This window comes from Colossoma macropomum, unplaced genomic scaffold, assembly GCF_904425465.1.
Source record: "Colossoma macropomum unplaced genomic scaffold, Colossoma_macropomum, whole genome shotgun sequence".
Lineage (NCBI taxonomy): Eukaryota > Metazoa > Chordata > Actinopteri > Characiformes > Serrasalmidae > Colossoma > Colossoma macropomum.
Genome location: NW_023494805.1, coordinates 13061571 through 13082502, shown reverse-complemented (window position 1 = coordinate 13082502; position 20932 = coordinate 13061571). Strand labels below are relative to the sequence as shown.

General features: G+C 39.5%; 2 protein-coding genes and 1 non-coding gene across 3 annotated transcripts in view; all 3 read left to right on the top strand.

Annotated features, from left to right (window-relative positions):
• The first annotated feature begins 450 nt into the window (after positions 1 to 450).
• Positions 451 to 9840, top strand: il13ra1 (interleukin 13 receptor, alpha 1). Its single transcript, XM_036597427.1, has 10 exons — positions 451 to 706; positions 2246 to 2379; positions 3314 to 3485; positions 6015 to 6108; positions 6271 to 6449; positions 6568 to 6692; positions 6878 to 7019; positions 7241 to 7340; positions 7524 to 7602; positions 7848 to 9840. The coding sequence occupies exons 1-10, from the start codon at positions 631 to 633 to the stop codon at positions 7944 to 7946; spliced, it is 1200 nt and encodes a 399-aa protein (XP_036453320.1). The 5' UTR covers positions 451 to 630; the 3' UTR covers positions 7947 to 9840.
• Positions 9841 to 11788: 1948 nt separating this feature from the next.
• Positions 11789 to 11862, top strand: trnar-ucu. Its single transcript has one exon. It is a non-coding gene; the product is annotated as a tRNA-Arg (tRNA).
• A 1471-nt stretch (positions 11863 to 13333) lies between these two features.
• The window catches only part of kirrel1a (kirre like nephrin family adhesion molecule 1a), a 51217-nt gene continuing 43618 nt past the window's right edge, over positions 13334 to 20932 (top strand). The window contains exon 1 of the mRNA XM_036596505.1: positions 13334 to 13619. Within this exon, the coding sequence (XP_036452398.1) occupies positions 13571 to 13619 (49 nt within the window). The 5' untranslated portion in view covers positions 13334 to 13570. The remainder of the gene's footprint in view (positions 13620 to 20932) is intronic.

Genomic DNA, 20932 nt, shown 5'->3' with positions numbered 1-20932 from the left:
GGATCATGACTGAACATTGTGGGCGGTCACTGGAGTAGACTCCAGATACACAGGAACGGCCAAGCGAACTATCTTTAGTTTAATGGAGAAGTTGTAGAAGAACATTTTTCACACGTGTTGTGGGTAAACAGCATACTTCACTGGCACGCGGAGCTCAGCCAGTATTCTTAGCTACATAGTTAAAGCTGGCAGGCAGATCCCTAATTTGATCAAATAATGTCACTTCCAGAAAAAACAAACGAGGCTTTCCAGCCTTTTGAACTACTTTTTAACTTAAGCTTTAACTTAAGCTTCGGCTTATACCGAGCACTAAAAGATCCTGTGAGTGAAGGTTTCCTGGAAGCCAGCGCATTCTCAGGCAGACAAGTCGTAGTTCCCCTCCCTCCCTTCTGTGGAACAAACCAGCAGCTGTGTATCAGACTACTTTCAGTTCTCAGCGACTCCCTGAAATGTGTGGATCTCTCCGCTTCTGACCGTGTTTAATAGCATTTTTGGGCTGGTTTCGACACGGTTTCTGTTGACTTCGCCTACTGTCGGTACTAAAACACCCTGTAGAGGCAAAACTTTGGATTTTCCCAGGAAGAAAGAACTTTTCTCGAGGATTTGAGGAGTTTTAACCAGAACTCTACGATGTTTTGCGGTTATCGGGGCATTTCTTTAATAACGTGCTTCTCTCTCATGTTCTTCGGAGTTGACGCCGTGTCAGGTAACATTTCATTTCACTTTATTTAACTGTTTTATACTGGTCTTAGTGTCGTTACGGACTCACTGCAGTAGGTTTTAACCGAACGGGTTAAAGGACACGATGCCGTGTTTTTGTTCCCATCCGTTTTTCTGATAAAGTCCCGCCTCCAGCGCGCGGACGGTCTCCGCTTCGCACTCATACACAGAACGCTTTTAGCAGCGGGGCTTTGTCAGAATACGAGTGGGGAAAAGCCCAGCGCGTGCTGGAGATCAGTTCTCTGGTTCCTGAAAATCTCTGACGTCAGTGCTTTGCCTTTTGATAAGTTTACATGGAAGCTGCCCCCGTATCTCCAAACCGGGAGTTTTACAGCATGTGGTGTAACTTACTGTCCCCTGTCTGTATATGATATGTTTTGTGTGGTTTTTAAACGTTAGACTTCCCAAAACGCATTTGTTTAGTTTTGCATTGCGCGTGGGGCTGTGCGCTCACAGGCAGCCTGACTGGACCAAAGATACTTCGTCGGCAGAAGTAAGCTGGCTGATAAAACCTCACAGTAACGGCCCTTATGTTGCCCAGCCACGAAAGAGGAAAGGAAGCTGCTTGTTCCAGCTAAGACAAGATTGTAGGCGCTTCGTATCAGATGTCTGAAACTTCCAGCTCAGTCCTACACTGTTAGAAATAAAGGTTCTGTACAGGTACATTTTTCGTTCATCAAGGTATAAACAACGTAAATTTACCCTCAAAGGTACAACGGTGGTTTTAAAGTCCAGTTGTGTACCTTAAATAAGTTTAGTCCAGTGGAAAAGTACATATTTGTACATTTTCATAACCAAATGTTTTAAACCAGAACAATAAGTCAGTACAATTTATAATTCAAATATAATTTCAATGGATTATGTTCCCTGACTAGGTACTGAGATGTACCCTTGATGGTACCACCCTAGTGATAAGAGGGGAACTGCCCCAGTGACAGTTTCACCTTTTTACCTTTTTTTTTTCTAAGAGTGTAGGTGTGTATGAAAACTAGCATTATCATACATTTTGATTCTAAAATGGTGGTAACAGGTTGTAACCCTGTTTCATCCATTTAAATGGGTCATTACAGCTTTTTAAAGAATTTATTCCCAAACATGGGTGTAGCAAAACTCAATACTTGTTGAAACAACAGGTTACAACAGTGGTGAAATGCAATCAGTGATCGGCCACCAAGACCAACAAAGACCAATAAAATTATCAAAACTTTAGAAAAGATATTGAGGCTTTTCGGCATTCCAAAACTCTTTACTTTAACAGTGTACTTCATTATTTTTAGGACTGTTTTAATGTCTATTATTATTATTATTATTATTATTATTATTATTATTATTATTAATGATTTTGTTCAACATTATTTATAACACTTGTCATTGTTTAATTAAATACACTCAATAAGGGCTACTATCAAAGAAAAGTATACTCTGATAACAAACTCTGTGTGCAGTTACTGAAGCACTTATCATACGTTTCTTCCTTCTATTGACGTTTTATGACTAATTGTTGTTTTTTCCTCCCGTTTTGAAGATGAACTGCCTCAACCAGGAAACCTGAGTCTGTCATGGAGCCCTGACTATTCGTCAGTGTGTGCACGGTGGAGTGAGCCAGCTGGTTTGGAAACAGATTGTAAAGTGAGCTACGAGATTCATTTTTATTCAAAGGTGAGACCTCAGTGTCTGCTTTTGAAATGGAGCCCACATTCACACAATAACATTATAGTCAATGTTTAAGGTAGTTATGATTTGTTGAATTAGTTAGCAAACCCTTTAAATGCATTAAAGATAATATGAAAAACAAGCCTACAAAAGAATCAACAGATGATTACTATTGTAGCTCATTTTAAAGACAGTCTATTGGAAAATCAAATTTTGACACCAAACATGACTTAGTTGATGAGCTATATTTCAGGAAACTGTGTTATACACACACACTTTCTAAGCCGCTTATCATCCTGGGTCATGGGGGTGCTGGAGCCTATCCCAGCGGTCATTGGGCAGACGGCAAGAAACACTTTGGGTTGGTCGGCAGTCCATCACAGGGTAGACACACACCTAGAGCCAATTTAGCATCTTCAGTTCACCTGGCTGCATGTTTTTGGGCTGTGGGAGGAAACCCACACAGACACAGCGAGAACATGCAAAGTCCACACAGATAGGAATCAAACCCAGGCCCTTCTTGCTGTGAGGCAACAGTGCTACTCACTGTGCCACAGTTCCATTCTATACATAGTTGAGAGTGGCCTTTACACATACAAGAAATATCAGAACTATATTATGATTAATTTGATCTTTTTTAGGGAAATGGAATTGTGTTTTCCATTGACATCAGCTGTTTTTCTTTTCGCAAAAACGTGTTATATCCAAATTTGTTGTATATGGATATATAGCATTTTGGAATGAAACTCTTCTTATGTAAAATATACAGTGGGATGATGTTGTTTCTTTATCTGCTGAAATAACCAGCACCTGTAAGCCATTTTTGTTGTGTTGAGTTTTTGGTTGCTAGTTAAAAACATGCGCATTGCAGATTGTACATTGGACTTTTGTTGCTTTGCATTGTCTCATATACTCAAATGTTTTCTAACTCTCCAAACAGAAATGTCCGCCCAGTGCAGAAGAGCCACGGAAATGGAGAGTAGAGAAGTTGACTCACACATGGAAAACTGAAGAGGATGAGATGTGTGTCAGCATAACAACAAACCCTAAGTGGAACTGTGGAAACAAGACTTCAAGTAAATCATTACTTCAAGGCCTCTCCCGACCTCCAGGTAATTAATATGAACAATATATGCTCAGAAGCCACTTCATGTTTGGTACACTTGCTCTTTAATGCAGTGTAGTCCCACAAACAGTGAGCCATTTAAGAGAGGTTAAAGGAAAAAGAATTACAGCTCCACTAACTACAGCTGCCTCAAGTTTGAGTCTTTGTATATTAAATTTTTGTCCGTGGAGCATTCGTTTGCTGGAAGCAGATGTGTTCTGGGGGATGCTAGCTTTTAGTTTGCTAGATAAGCTACTCCTAGCATCTAGTGCTCACTAGATTTGAATGCTATCTTAGGTAGCAGGTCAACACCTCCACACACTGCATTTGACAGCTTTATGGTTGGGCGATGTCTACCTAACTGGCATATGACACTCATCCTCCCCTACTCGCCCTATTCTTTCCTCACTTTTCCTCTGTATCCACCTTCTTTTTCACATGACCACAGTGTTTCCCGATTATGGCTTTGGTTGGGGAACAGAAGTGTTGTTCATTACCGTTTTTAGCAAAGTCAAAGAAAGTTTGTGAAATGTTTCTGGGGCAGTGTGCCATTTACTGCTGTCAGTACAGCCGAGTGAAGATGAAATTACGGCAAGAATAGCAATGCTACAAGCATACTGAAGAAGCTCAGAGCTCAGTAGACAGGAGACTGTGGCGTCATGAAGACTCAATAAAAAAGTCACTGTTTGCTTCTAAGACTCGCTACAACTTTTTTACATGTTATGTTCTCTTTATAACTGGCTATATTCTGCCCTCACTAGCAGACTGGTCAGGTAGCAGAAAGGTAGCTGGCTAACAGGCTAACACTACAATAATAATAGACTAGGGTGACCCGACCAGATGAATTAATTTAAGGGGAGATTTGCTTAGCACCTATACAGGCTTGAATATGACAGCTCTATTATACCATTTCTCATTTCTCATACCATTCTCCCTTCAAATTATTAATTTTGAATAAAGCGCATAGCCACATGCCGTGACTGGGTCAGTGGGCCATGGTTCTCTTTTTACTGCCAAAATATTTAATATGAATATGAATTAACCACTAAATCATCTGTGGTAAATCCCTGCCTCATCCTTGCCTATGCCGCAAGACTTATTGACTTCTAAGACCGTTTTTTCCTGGCAACTTCATTTCTAAAGCGCGTCTAGTGACAAATCTTGTGAGCAGAAATGCAAGAAGTGTGAATCTTTTATTGGTCTTTTGTAATTTATTTCCATGTATGTTGAATAACATCAACATCAGTCTCAGTCAGCAGCTTCTCTGGCAGCAGTGTCTTTCTCTCTCTCCTCGCATGTACGCGGGCAGGAGTGAGTTATTATGATTATGTGGAACAGCAGCAATGATGTGGGGTGGTGCTTAAATCTATTGAACCGTTGTAGTCTAATCATTTATTGAGTGTTCCATAGTTTACCATAGCTTCACTCAACATGGTAGGCTAATGTATGATTTTCTAACACGGTTTACAAATTTACTTAGCATCCAGTTTTATCATTCGGCCTTCACCATAGTTTATTACAGTACAACAGTTACCATGGTCAAAATACATGAGACTGGAACTGTCCCCACTAGTTCATAGATAAAAATATTGGTTATTTTAATAATGTATTAAGTGCTGAACTGGAAATGTCCCCGGTTTTAATTTCAGAAATCTGGTCACCTTATAATAGACAGACTTTAAGGTTAAGGTTACTTGAAATCGGAGACATACAAAGAAAAGAATGTTACTTAGTTACCTGTTATGAGCTAAAAATGTCCGTATTTAAACCAGAACTTGCATAAAAATATAAAATAGTGCTGAGCTAACCCTGCTAGCTTGACACTAATATAGCATGGTGAAAATACAAGGAGCATTATTGAAGCGGTGGTTTTAAAAACACCCCTGGAAGGCTGGTGTCCAGCACAGTTTGGTGATTGACCTGCCCAACTCATCTGTTAATTGCCAGGTTTAGTAGGTATGTTCGAGTAGGGAAACTACAAAACTGTGCTGGACATATTAGTTACATTATTATTACTATTTTTACTATTATGATTTATGTATTCTAGCTAAATGCTAGCTGCACTGTCCAAACCTCATGAACATTAAGTTAGCTATGTTAGCAACTTGCTGTGTAGCTAAAGGTTTCCTGTTACTACATCATAATGCTCTCATTAGCATTTGTTATTAGGCTATATTCTAAGATGATAGGTTCAAGTTCATTTGAGACTATAAAAGTAAGCTTCACAAATCATTTTTTATGGAAGTACAGAAAAGGGCTATAAATAGAATTTAGTCTGTTCAAGAGGCAAAATGCTGTCTTAGCTGGTATTACATAGGTGTACCTATGGAGTTATTTTACATATTTATTAGTAATTATTATTATTATTATTTTACTTATTTATTTAGTTTCTTATTTGATCTGCTACTGACTAGTTATTCACATTCCACAATTAATTGTTTCAATTCTTCCCAAAAACCATACCATTCCTGCCTCCACTTGTACACCACAAATCACACAAAACTGTATTTAACTCAGAATCTTTTTTTTTTTTCAGGTTTAGTGAAGAACTTCACTTGTCTTTATTACTCTCATATGAAGATGAACTGCACCTGGATCAGCAACACCACTGATCTCCAGCTCTTCTACAGGTAAGAGCTGATGACCAGACATGGCACTTTTTTAACTCTCTTCATCTTTCCTTTACATAGTTCTTTTGCTTATCCCACACATTTTTTATCATATTGCCAGTTGAAGCCAACTTTACAATGTCACACGCCCATTGGAGCTTAATCTTACCGTGTCTCTCTTAGGCCTCACAGTGAAAGCAGTCTAAAGCCGTGTGTCTCCTATATTGGTAAAGGACACATGAGGACAGGCTGCCACCTATACGGCAAAGAATTTGTGAATGATACATTCGTCTTTCTTGTCAACGGAACTCATGGAGGTTTCCCTGTACAGAGCAACTTCAATAGAGAAATAAGGAATTTTGGTAGGCTCTCTCTCTCTTTCTCTCTCTCTCTCTCTCTCTCTCTCTCTCTCTCTCTCTAGCCTTTGGAAGTTTGTAATGAAAACTAAACCTAGTCGTCTGTGTTCTCTCTCTCTTGCAGTGAAAGTACCACCCCCTAAACTTAGTATAAGCCTGGTTGGAAAGGATCTCCATGTTCGGGCAAGTCCACCTGATTTTAAATCATCATGTTGGAAGTACCAGTTTAACTTCAAAAAATGCAATGAGGTGAGATTACTCCGTCCATCCTTATTTATATTGTATTCTGTTTACAAAAATACAGTGGCTTGCAAAAAAATACTTTGGCTTGAGAAATGTAAAAAAAAAAGAACAAAACAAAATGAGAAACTGATGGTAGAATTCCAATTTCACTGTGTATTAGCACAAATATATGCCTGTGTGTTTGTGAATAGGATGAAAAATCAATTACTGGAAATCAACAGTGGGAATTTAGTTTGGAATATAATGAAGCCTGCCATTACACAGTACGAGTGCAGGCCATATACCAATACTGCGGAGAAGGAGGGAGTGACTGGAGCGCACCTGTGCACTATGGTACTGTACCTCCTTTTGGACTTCATTACATTGTTGGTTATTGCTAAAAATGTTTTAATTAAACTATAGCTATACTGATTTATTCAACAAGTCCAAAGTCTTTTAAACTCCAAAGTCTTATTTTTAACTAATACGTTATTTACAAATTAGCGACATGGTTCATTAATTTTGATTATTTATTAATTGCTTAATAATTTGTGCTCTGTTCACTTTTTCTGCAGGTGAGAATAGAGATCCAGTTGGGCCATTAAAGATGACTTCGATAGTCACCCCTATAATAGTGGCCTGCTGTCTCATTGTGGCTCTAGTGTTATGTCGAAGGTGAAGTTCAATATTCATATTTCATATGTATTTTTGGCTTGACTATTTGAGTCTTGAGTTTCTTAGTCAAAATGTGTGTTTACAAAACAAGAATACAGTATATATTTGATGAGAATTGTTTTTTTTTTCATAGACATGATTGTATATCAGTGCTTAAAATGACAAGCATATCTTTCTTCACAGACACAAGGATTACCTTTTTCCCAAGATTCCTGAACCATCGCTGTTAGTCAAGGATATGCTTAACAATAGTAAAGATAAGGTAATTTGTCATCACTACATTTTTTTATCACAGTCATTTCACTAGCAATGCACTGAGTGAGGTTTTCAAGTGCCTTATATTGTACAAGTACCAAAAAATCTACACAAGATTTTGATTCCATTTTTAAATTCCTGTGTACAATTTGTAAACTGCCTCTTACGCTACCTCATCACTTAGACTGAGCTTGGCTTTGGGTTGAGGGTGATGCCCTGGAATTGTAACCTTTGTCTTTTTCTGCACCATAGGGTCTAAATGTTGGAAAACTTTACATACCTTATGAAGATGTAGTGGAGAAGAAGATCAGCCTGGAGCCAGAGAGTACATTCCTGCATCCTGAACCATAAAAAAACCCACATTTGTGCACTATAAATACCATCATAGTTTCAGTGCACATGTCAGACTTCAGTCCCAGCAGTCCACAGCATTGCAGACTGTAGGATTCTGCCTTATGAAACACACTTGATTCAACTCATCAGTGACGAGGCTTTTACATTGAATTCAGAGCATTAGAAGAGGGAAAATGCTAATCACAGCAGAGCTGTGACTTGGAAGGAACCTGTGACCTTCAGATACCTCACTTTCGCCTGGTGTTGTGTGTGTGTGTCTGTTTTTCCTTTTCTGTTCACTTGCTTTATATGAAGGTCTACAGCTTAGTATGGCACAGATAATGTGGTGGGACTGCACAGATCCAAATCTATCACAAATGTATTTGATATAGTCACATAGATCTACTATCATCTTCCAATTCTCAGAGCTGAGCATGTAAGGACAGCAGAAGAATGTTTCATATCTGAAAACAGGGACAGTTCTGAGTGGCTGTCTGTAATTTCTTATAGTATTTCATATTAGCACAACAGAGAAATGGAACATATTCCTGCCATTTCTGCCATTGCTAAGTAGAGTAGTACTGTTCTACTGTGATACTACATGGTTAGCAGCTGGACTCTGTAGTTAATGAATACTTTATTTTTAATGTCTTTAAAGACCAGCAAAGTTTTATTACACACATCTGTAGCCTGTAAATAGTTCAGCCAGTTTGCATTAGACTCCCTGTAGTTACTGAAAAATAAGCCTTAGTATGCAATAAGCCTGGGATTTTAAGGGGTGAACTTATCAGTACATCGTCTCACTCATTTTGTGTAAGTTTACACTTTCGACTGGCCCTTTAAAGGGCCCATGTCTTATATTTATTTTTTTTTTATGAGGTCCACTTATGATGTTTGTATAGGTTAATGTACCAAAATGGTCATAATTCCTTATTTACATGACTAATTTTCTGTCTCTTTAACTGTTAGAATTAAACAGGCTGTTTGTTGTTGTACCCTTGAACTTATATATGTAAATAACCTCTGTTCTGAAGGCTGCCCTGTATTGTGCCTCACTTTAAAAGCAGTCTCCTTAAAACTTCAGTGTGAATTTTTCCGGGGCTTAGCTGCAGTTGGCTGAGTTTGTAGATGTATGTAAATGTGTTTGTTTTTGTAAAAAAAAGGAAAATCTGTTTTTCCACGATATGGGCCTTTTAAGAACGATTGGAGTTAGAATTCACATTCTTCATTTTAATGTGTTCTTGTACTCTTTGGTTGCTGTCTGTTTTTTGAAGACATGGGTGGTCCAAAATCTTCCCTTTTTAACTTGTGGGCCAAGAAAGCATAGATTATCATGGTTATTAGAACTGAACAGAGGAGAAGCAATATAGTGTGTTATACATAAACATATAGTATGAATATAATCAGGAGGAACACCACTGCATGTTAACCTCTCAGTGGTGATGGTGCTAGAAAGTTCTTCTGCCAGCAGTTTCTTGCTCTCCTCGTTCAATGAAGCTACCACACTATTGCATTTACAAAACATCCACACTATCGCTGATTATATTTGTATTTGTATTTTTGCAACAAACAGCACAACGCAGCTTTAAAAATGTGAGATGAGCATTATATCTCACAAAAAAACAAAACAAGTGAGTTTTGTTCTTGATGCTTGTCCACAGAAGTGCCTTGGCTGATTACTGTGGTCCCCTCAGCCCTTGAGAGTTTGCAGGAACACAGTTGAATTGTTATTTTTTCCCTTGTAAAGAAGCCTCCCTAGTAACAATTTTTGCTGAATAGACAGACTCGAAACAGCCAATACAGCTGTTTAAACAGCACAAAAGAGTGAGGGTCAGTTAAGAATTAGTCAAATGTGTTTTTGTTATTCCGTCCATCGAATGGTTCCTCTAAATAAATGCATGTATGTACATAATTATTGAGTTTTTTTGCATTATTAATAATAAAAGGTAATAAAAATACTGACTATTATTATTACAAACATGTTTTGTCTTGTAAGTGAAAAAGGTTAACATTCTCTACAGGGAACACACCTCTGCACATGTTTATGCACAGTTACTGTTTATTTGCTGAATTTAACATATTGGGAAAAAATAATAAAACAATGTGGCCTGTGTTATAGTTATGACACATTTTATATTTTATGTTTTTATTTTTCCAATTCATTACACTCAAATCAAAAATAAAAGGAAATATAGAAATACATTTGTTCTCTGTAGAGAATGTGTTAATTTATTGTCATTCTGACAGGGGGTTGACTACTATATATAGTGTTGCACTGGTCTGAGTGGATCAGACACAGCAGTGCTGCTGGAGTTTTTAAACACCTCAGTGTTACAGCTGGACCGAGAATAGTCCACCCACCAAAACTATCCAGCCAACTGTGTCTTGTGGGCAGCGTCCTGTGACCACTGATGAAGGACTAGATGATGACCAACACAAACTGTGCAGCCACAGATGAGCTATCGTCTCTGACTTTACAAGGTGGACCAAAAACACAGGTGCGTCTAATAGAGTGGACAGTGAGTGGACACAATGTTTAAAAACTCCAGCAGCACTGCTGTGTCTGATCCACTCATACCAGCACAACACACACTAACACACCACCACCACATCAGTGTTACTGCAGTGCTGAGAATGATCCACCACCCAAATAATATCTGTGGTGGCCCTGACCATTGAAGAACAGGGCAAAAGGGGGGTAATAAAGTATACAGAGAAACAGATGGACTACAGTCTGTAACTGTAGAATTACACCTAGTAGTGCACCTATATAGGTGGCGCTGATAAAAGTGAGTGTAGAAACAAAGAGGTGGTTTTAATATTACGGCTGATCAGTGTACATGGATCATTATTCTGAATTGGTTCATAGTCAGAGTTCAAAACACATTTTGGACTTTTTACTGACTTGGACTTTAGACTACAATCATTTTGCTTTTAATGACTCTGTACCTCAATTATGTTTATTTTATTAAAACAACTAATTGAACATTCCATTTTGCCACTACCAAAACAGTCATAACACTATTAACACTTTACGAAACATTTCTGTAGTGACTGTTTCAGTAATGACCATTTTAGCCAATGTTGAGCAAAACTCAAACACAGCTAGGAACAGTTGTACACAGATAAAATCATTATATTTTTCATTAAATTACAAAAAACGTTTGCTTAATTGCAGAAAATATGTGTCTAAAATGCAGGGATGTGGCTACAATAAGGCTCTGCCTATGGACTAAAACTCCTTGCGTTTCAATAGTTTCAAAGTTTTTAGGTTTAAAAGTTAAATTTATAGTAAATCTAAATCTTTCAGTTTCACTCAGAAAGACATCTCCCAGTAGAGCGTACCCTATAAACAATGATCTTGTATTTATTTATCTTAGTATTATCTCTATTAATACCTTGGGCTTAAATAGATCAGTGCACAACCCTTGTAAATATCTAAGGTTTGATTACTTCATATTCAAACAGTACTAATAATACTATTATAGTCTAGTCTATTGTTATTTATTGTTTGCTGCAAGAGAACATATCTGTTGGTGCATGACGTAATTCTAAATATGTTTATCGAGGAACTGAATAACAGGAGGAAAAGAGCACACAGGCCAACAACTCATCATCAGCAGCGGCTGATTTGTTTCCAGCTGTGCGGCTCTCAGAGCAGCACTCACAGGAAGCTGAAGTAAAGCAGGCGCATTTGCTCTCCGCCATGATGGTTGCGGCGGTGGACACGCTCAGAGCGCCCTCTGCTGGCCGAAACACAAACAGCGCCTCCAGTGTGGTGCTGATGCTGCAGGATGCTGGTGGAGGACACGGAGCGCTGTGTGGCTCTAAAGCCGCGCTGCTCGCGTCCTATTGGCTCAGTCTCTGTGGCGCAATGGAATAGCGCGCTGGACTTCTAATCCAGAGGCTCCGGGTTCGAGTCCCGGCAGAGATGCATCGCCACGGACAGCGCCTTCTACAAAGGCTTTGTTTTGGTCATCATCACGACCGAAACTGACCTCCATTTCAGATTAGCGGCTGTGTGTAGGATGCTGCGATGTGTACGGAGAAAGAACGAGAACAAAAAAGGTGACGTTTGTCCTCGTGTTGAGTGAGAACAGTTAGCTGAGGTGAAACATCCTGAAGAAAAAGGGAACGGTCAGTCTGTTAATGGGCGTCTGAACACTCCATCTACCTTTATCTGAGTAGCCATTACATAAAACAGTTCAATACTACTACTAATCCTAATAATTTAAATACACACAACCTCAAAATAATGTCACTGTTACATTCAACATCTTAAACAGGGATGAAAAAGTATAGAAATTATACTTGTGAAAGTGGGTACTTTGTCAAAATCTTGCTCAGTTTGAGGTGATATGTAAGTATAGTGGTAAGTATGGAGCCTAAAATAAGTCAAGAAAATCTACATTTAAAGACACTCAAGTATATAAAAGTACAAAGTGAGGAACCAATCAAAAAACAAAAAAAACAAAACAAAAAAAAAAACAATAGACCACTTTAGATGTTCTGTTTATCTTGTGTTTGACTTACATTCAACTACATATGTATCAAGTTAACCTTAATTTCCCCAAAACTTAACCCTGACCCTAACCTCAATCTAAAACCTAATCCTCAACCTGCTCCTAAACCTTATACTGGTACTAATCCTAATCCCAAACCTAATATTGTTCAGAATCAACTCAGTTTCACCAGACAGTTAATAATCTGATCATCTATAGCTCTGTGGTGGTCCTGACCATTGAACAGCAGAGTAAAAGGGGGCTAACAAAGTATGCAGAGAAACAGATGGCCTACAGTCTGTAATTGTAGATCTACAAAGTGCTCCTATATGGTAAGTGGAACTGATAAAATGGACAATGAGTGTAGAAACAAGGAGGTGGTTTTAACATTATTGCTGATCCGGTGTGTTTTTTGCTGATGGTTCTGCACTTCAGTTCCGCCAGAGGGCGCAGCTCACCCGCTTAACTGCAGGGACAGTTCAGAAACTGTTCAGCTGTAAGGAATGACATTAACACACAGTGTCCCTTTTAATGTTTTGGAGCACAAAGTGAAGCCCTGGCACACTTTACGGACCTGTGATGATAAGTGTATCGTTGCTTGCACTAGACTCTCCGGTGTGTTTTCCGTCGTGTCACTACAGTGATGAACCGCTGACTGCAGCTGGACGGAGAGAAGCGCAGAGGAGCGTTGATTTCCGTTTTTTATCTGCTAAAGGCTAGTTTTCTTCACGCCTGCTGTTTTTTCTGAGGAGTTGCAAAGCAAAGCGGGAGAAAAGGAGAGCGGGAGGGGGAGACTGGAGGTAAAAGAAACGACGGGGAGGGGGAGGGGGAGGAGGGGGGAGTCAAACGCTGACGCCAGAGAGAGAGAGAGAGAGAGAGAGAGAGAGAGAGAGAGAGAGAGAGAGAGAGCGCTGCGAGGAATGTGCTGCTAATGAGAAAACGGAGCGTCGCTGAACGAGCGGCACAGACAGAAGGGGAAGAAGAAGAAGGAGGAAAAAAAGGAACAGAATGCTGTAAAGCAGGGAAGAAGAGAGAGGGAGAGGTGGAGAGAAAAGAGGCACACGCATGGAAAGGATTATAGTGAAGCGTGCGGGGGTTTTCGACGCTACCCATGCGGAGATTTGAGCTAACGGCTGAACCATGCAGGGCTCGCTGCTTCTCCTGAGTTTGGCGCTGAGTTTTCCCGCAGGTAAGAATGAGAAGGAGCCGTTTGAGTTCAGCGCCGTGGTGGATTTATATATATATATTTGTATTTCGCTTTTGGTCAAAGAGGTAAAAGTTGGTTCGAGTATTTGGGGGAGTCGAAAGCTTCGCTTAATGAGAGAGAGAGAGAGAGAGAGACAGACTGCTCTGCTCGCCGTTATGTGGTGTTCGTATCTCCTGTGTGCTCAGTGATGAAGGAGCCGCATGACCTCCAGTGTAGGTGTGCAGAGCGTTTGGTGTGTATGTGTGTGTGTGTGTGTATGTATGTGTGTATGTGGATCAGATGCGCGGCGGAGGCCACTCGGCCGGTGCGGAACAGTGGTGCGCTTTTTCCTCGAACGTCCCTTCATCACGAGCATACCAATTGAGCGTGAGGGTTTAGGGGGTGAAACGGGGTGTGGGGGGTGCGCACACACACATACATGCATACACGCACATGCACATCGCTCCTTCATTGACGTGCATGCAGCAACTGCGCTGCTGGTAAACGAGCCCAAACTCTCGCGCAGATGAAGCCTGTAAATCAGCACTTTTCTAACAGTGCAGATAGAATCAGGTCCAGCTCAGTGAGCGAGTGTGTGTGTGTGAGAGAGAGTGTGTGTTTTCTCATGACAGTCCTTCAGCAGTGTGGAGAACGAGTTGCTAGGCGACATTACGGACCGAACAGCGCGACAGCGCGAGCTGCTGCGAAAAGAGAGAGAGAGAGAGAGACCTGTTAGAACACAGCGAGCTCGCGCCTCTGCGGACACCGTTGCTGACCATTGTCTGCTGTCGCGTGCAGAGAGAGTGAGAGACGGAGAGAAAAGAGGGCGGAAGAGAGAGGTATATGGAGAGAAAAGAGAGAGGTATATGGAGAGAAACAGAGACTAAGAGAGAGGGAGCAGGAGGTATATGGAGAAAAAGAGATAGAGAGAATGAGGGAGGAAGAGAGGTATATAGAGAGAAAGAGGTATGGAGAGGAAAAAGGGAGAGAAAGAGGGAGGACAAGGGAGGTATGTGGAGAGAGATAGAGTAAAAAAGAGGGAGGAGTAGAGAAGTAGAAGGAGAGATGAAGCGGAAGGGAGGGAGGAAGAGAGAGGTATATGCAGAAAAAGAGAGATGGAGAGAAAGACAGGGAGGAAGATAGGTATATGGAGAGAAAGAGAGGTTTTGAGAAAAAGATGGAAAGAAAGAAAGGGCTAGAGAGAGAGAGATGGAAAGAAAGAGATATGGAGAGAAAGAAAGGGATGGAGAGAAAAAGGGACCACTGGAGAGAGACATGATAGACAGAGATGAAGATAGATTGAGAGAGAAAAGTGGGAGAAATGGAGAAGCAGAGAATGAGACAGACATGGAGGAGAAGGAGGGAGAGAGAGAGAGAAAGAGAGAGAGTGTGTGGGTGAGCGCCAGAGCAGGTACAGACCACTCCATCATAGGTGAGGGGCGTGCTCTGCTTTGTCCCAGCTAAGGTATTACAGATGATGTAATCCATTCTTGCGGAGTAAAATCTGTTCAATTTCTTAAAGCTGTGAGCGCAGACCGAGCTCACCACAGACCAGTCAATATGGCTTCTTCACTGTTCATTCAGAAAGGGTCAGTAGCACTGTCTTGGTCCAAGTAGCACACAGAGATGCTCAAAGATGTCCATCGTTCATTCCCTGAGATTTCACTTCACAACAGTAGACATGTACAATGGCTGAACAGATACAGCACACAGTCTGAGGTCATTATCAAGGTGTTCCATGGCTGTGAGAAAAAAGACCTGAACAAATTCACATAAGATTACCTCAGCATTCCAGAGTTTACCTTCATATTGCCTTTTTTATTATTTGTCATGTATTAGTATTAAAATATGAATGACCTGAAAGAACATGCTTCTTGTAGTTCTAAAGTAAATCAAAAGTTGTACATATTTATGAATAGTAATTATATGCTTGTCATGTTTTAATCATCTTACAAGTCTTTATATTGCAACAGTTTATGTTCCTGGAATCCTGCTTTCTCCTGTCGTATGACGCAGTCACCAATTCAGCTTACCATGATTAGTGTTCTGCTGTCAGTGCACTGAGGCAGTTGCTAACATATTGTAACATGTACTATGCACTGCAGTAGATCAGAGATTACTGGTCCTCTGTCCATGTGTCAGTTAGTGGGTGTGAGTTTGGTTTTCGTACATTATGACGAGCTTACAAATTTCAAACAAAGATTTTATTTTGTTTGAAAAATATACCAGTGTAGTATGTTCAAAAAATATTTTGGCATGTTAGTTTTGGGATGTGTACTCTCTAGCACTTGGTTCATTTTGCTTGGACGCTTGTTGGAGTGGGCAGGGCAAGGAACCACTCTGGGTGTTGTGTATATGTGTGTCTGTGTATAAGTGTGTGTGGACACACAAGAGAGAGAGACATGAGCTGGGTAGAGAGCGAGCTGTTAGAGAAAGTCTTCGCTTATGTATGGCGTGGCTGTGACTGACAACAGCTGGAAAATAAACCACAACATGTATGAAAGTAGTGTCTTTTCAGTAGCAGTGAGCACTAAAGCTGGTGTCAGAAGTGGGATACTTTATTTCATGTAGTTTAACTATACCGAGTTGTTCATGATAATAAATCTTGTTCTTTCTTAGTCAGTTGGAATTATTTATTAAGCACATTACCATCTGTCCTAACATTTCCTTGGAAAAGTCTTTGGCTGTCATGATATAAACAGCTCTCAACTAATATACTGTCAAAATGATATTGTCAGCTGATTTTTACCCCTTATTCTAGTCTGTCAGTATCAGCATTTACTCCACTGATTTGGCCAAAATTTCAAGAGATGCTTTAACTTCTGCTTTTTTTATTTGTCTATATAGTCACATTTATACTGGTTTCAGCAATACAGCAAAACACTAGATATCCCATCAGTCTGAGTGAATGTAACATCATTTCAAGCATAAAAATAGAGAACTAAAGAAAAATGCTGTATATGTAAATAAATAAGGGGGTCAGTACTTTAACTGTTCTTTAATTAACTCAACAAAGACAAGCCATACAAAAAGAGGAATCTACTTCTATGGCACTACTTGTTATGCCTGCTACCTGGTGTTTAATGAGTGAGCTAGCTAACAGTCCGTCAACAGGACTAGCTGACAAGAAAAGGCAAATGTGATGATAAAGCAGGCCCTGCTGAAAGACTAGCCAACATCAGCAAACGTAAAAAATCCTGGTTGTTTTTCCTTAAGACAGCCACCACAAATAACTACCACAGATCAGCTACCTATAAAATTGACTCTTGCCAGAGTAAATCTGGCAATCTATTTTTCCACATGGCAAGTGAATTAGCCTAAGCTTCATGGCTAGCTGGTTAGTATCATTTGAAGCAAAGCAGGACGAGCATGTTTCAGTGTGAGGTGTCCCATGGCTAGTCTTTCTTTACCTAGCATAAATTTAGCTTGCTTGATGGCTATGATTGATTCTGAAGCTGACCAGTAGGCCTAACATTTGTACGAATATTTACAGTGACAGTGAGATGGTCTATTTAAAGTTTAGACATTGAGTTAGTGGGGCAGACAGATTAGTATGCAGACGCAGACAAGGAGAGAGAGGCAGTGAAGATTTCTTGGAATTTCTGTCATGATTCTGAACCTGCAAATGTTAGACTAGTGTCTAAGGCACAGTCATTTTACAGCCTCAGACTTGTCTTGGTGTGGTGAGCAAAGGGCTTTTTTAATCATTAATTGAAGTTGTCTTTAGTAGCCTACAATCTATTAGTTGTTAGTTTTATCTGAATTGTAATTTAAGCGTTTTTAGTGGTCTGTCACAGGTATGTACAGAGCTTTTTTAGACATAATAACTGAACATAACGTCTTATGTGTTTATGTTGCTAATGTTAGCAGTGAGTTCTTTCAGCTACCAGTTAAGGCTACTGTAACTTATCTGTTTTCTAGTTATGCTAAAGCTTCAGGCTTGAGATTCTCAAGGATGCTGTTTGTACAGGGGTGGAATATCTGGTCATGGCAATCTAACTGAATTTGTGTAACTGGATCATTGTCACTGAATTTTAATTTAATAACAAATAACTTTTTGACCAGATTCTGCAAGCATGACAAGCATATTTTATAGGCATTGACATGCATAAACAGAGTGAATGCACTTAAACAGACTGTGCAAATGTTTAGATCTTCTGTGTTCCAGAAAATATATCTATTGATTAAATCAATTATGTGCATTACTACAGGAGAATTCTGGTCTTTGAACTGTCCAGTGGTGGGTGATATATGAACACATCATCTGATTCCATCATCTGACATGTATTTCTTAGATGATAAACACGTGCCATACCCTGACTTTCTGTATGAAGTCTTTGTTAAGCGCATGCGCAAGTTTAGTCCTCTACATACGCGTAATTCTCATGATGCTTTTCACTTATCAGTCACACTTGTATTTTTTAGTTGTTTGGTGGCTGGTTTGGTGGTTGTTTCAAACTGAAGCAAACCCATGACTTTCGAGGAGTTAATGACCAAATAAGCCAGTTGTAAAAGAATTTCATTGTTAGTCTTTTTTGCGCATTTTTCTTCGAAAACAACTGAAACAGCAAAGTTACCTCTTTTTTCAATTTGATCTTTTTTCACTTACCGTTGTGCTTAACTTGCAGTGACTTGACTTGCAGTGCAGTTATAGAGGACATGTACTATTAGCAGTTAAAATGGATTGTGAATGGTAATAATTTTTGCTATTTTTTTATCACACAAATGGATCATTTTCCTTATTCACAAAAAATAGATGCAGTTAAAGCCATGAAGGTGTGTTAATGTAGTGGGAGATCCAAATTCTAGCATGCACAATGTTTCTGGATGTCCAGGAGTAATCAGTCCCAACCTCTTCCACCCCCCCCCCAACCCAAAAATGTATCATTACATCACGTTTGATTCATTGAAACAGACATTTTCAGTTCAGTAAACTGAATCAGACTTCCCATCACTATAACATGTTCTTTGTAAGTTAACCTTTTTAATCAGCTTACTAATTTTGAGTCTGTATTTTTGTGTTCTCATTTCTCAGACGTCCAGTTTGATTGTTCCTTGTTTGCACCAACTCAGCTACATTCAGAACATATTGAAGGAATTGTTTTGCAGTTTCATGCAGAACTTCCCTCACTCACAAACAAACAAGATGCAGATATTTTTCAGACCTGCAATCACAGAATTTGAACCTGGAGACTTTACAGTGAAGCTGAAGTCAACCTTACTTCAGTATAATTTGGCTGTAGGGAAGTAGCAATGAAAAGCACTGACACATTGCCTGATAATTTATCCCTACATTTAGACAGTACCATTAATGCACACAAACATATAGTTCATATGACCATCATGAGCAAATGAAAGTGTTATTCATATCATTATATCAAGACAGTGTGCATGTGTAGTAGAAAAAATAGGTAACATGAGATTTGCATTGAGATTGGCGGTGCATGTTGTGGTGACCATCAGAACATACAGGCACTTAACAGCTTTGCACTGGAATATAATTGTCTATAGCAAAAAGGGGCTCAATCTATAACCAAATACCAAAATTAAAGTAATATTTTTACACTTGTGCATTTTCATATCCTCATGCTAATGTTACTTATTATATTATGATTATACTGACAAAACGCATAAATCAGCAATCATTGGTCATCTGTGATCTTCCCCAGTCTGTCATTGGTAATGTTATTGTTTCCAGAAATCCCATTTGAGTTCTAAACTCTAAACTCAAAGCTCTGAAACTTTGCTGTCTCAACAACTCTGTTGATAAACATGGAAGTATTGAATGACTAACTCCCCTCATTCCTTCCTTCTACATTCCCTGTGAAGATGAACACATATTTCCAGATGTACAGCAGTTGCTCAACCATAATCTTTACTCAAATCCCAAAAAATATTTACATCAAGATAATATATGTATTATAACCTGATCACAGAATGTGTTCCTTTCTTTGTTCCACTAGTGCCTGAAGTAGTTTCATGCCACATCAAAGTTGCATTAGGTACATTTAAAAATAAAAGTGCCAAAAAGGGTTCTTTGGATTGATGCCGTAGAACAGTGTTCCTCAGCTTCAGCCCTATGAACTCTCTTTGCTCTACATAGTTTCATATACTCCCTTCCCCAGCATATCAGATCCAGCCTATGAGGAGATTCATAATTAGTTGATGAGCTGGATCAGGTATGTTGGGGCAGGAAATGGATAGAACTATGCAGAGCAGGGAGCCCGCAGGACTGGATTTGGGAAACATTGTCAATTTGTTTCCATAAAGAACCTTTTAATGAATGGTTCCAGGGGTCATTCTCTATTGCCCGGTGCCTCTGGCTACAAAGACTGTGGCCCAAGTGACTTAGCGTTTTTTCACTTTTAACCCCTTAAAATCCCAGGCTTAGGACATACTAAGACTTCTTATTCAGTGACTACAGGGACTTCAATACAAACTGGTTGAGCTATTGTTAGGTCATAGAGGTGTATAATAAAACTTGCCTGCCGGTGGGCCGTGGCCTTTTAGAGGGTTAACAAAAGACCAGGCTAGTTGAATTTTCACACATTCATAGATATCCACCATCAATAACGAATTAACTACTTTTCAGCCTCCTGTGTGAGATCTGATGCTTTTTAGGTCAGATACAGAACTAACTCCAGTTTTTTTCTTGGAAATCTCCCCTTAACATGACGGCATGGGACAAATTCCTTTTTGAACTCTGAGCATGCTGCGATGGCTTTGTTGTAAGAATGTGGCTGTAGTGCCAGTGGCATAGTTGACAATAGTCAAAAAGTTGGATAATGATGATGACTACAAAAATAAAAAACAAATGATAAAGTTTAGAAGACAGAATTTTTATGCTGGAGTATGATTTTTAGAAGTATGAATGTTCAGTCGAGCATAATGAACAAAATGGAGTGGACATGGGGGCCTCGTAGCAAAAGCAACACCTGACTAGTTGTTGGTACTGGAACGTACTTGTTTGTCGTAAGTACAATGAATATATAATGAATATATTTTTATAATTCATAATTTTGGCCACAGTGTTTACTGACTCTGTGGCTCGAGTAGCCAGTGCAAGTTTTATATTTGTCTACCCCTGGAAGGTTCTTTAAAAAAAGTTTAGGGATGGGAGAGAGTGTGAACCTGTTTAAAGTTTAAAGAACCTCTGCATAAAATAAAGGTTTTATAATAAAATGGAAGTTTTGTTCAGGGAAGCGTACATTAAAGTCAAGAGCCTTTAAGGAACCTTTATTTGTAAGAGTGTGCGTAGAACTTCTCCTAGTCATGCACAGACTGTGTTTGTGTGGAGGTATGGTTCCAAGAAAAGG

Bases quoted from the DNA above. Each gene is read 5' to 3' on its own strand.
- il13ra1 (XM_036597427.1), top strand. From the start codon at position 631: ATGTTTTGCGGTTATCGGGGCATTTCTTTAATAACGTGCTTCTCTCTC. The intron at 6,693-6,877 runs GTGAGATTACTC...GTTTGTGAATAG, and splicing joins ACTTCAAAAAATGCAATGAG to GATGAAAAATCAATTACTGG. The intron at 7,020-7,240 runs GTACTGTACCTC...CTTTTTCTGCAG, and splicing joins GAGCGCACCTGTGCACTATG to GTGAGAATAGAGATCCAGTT.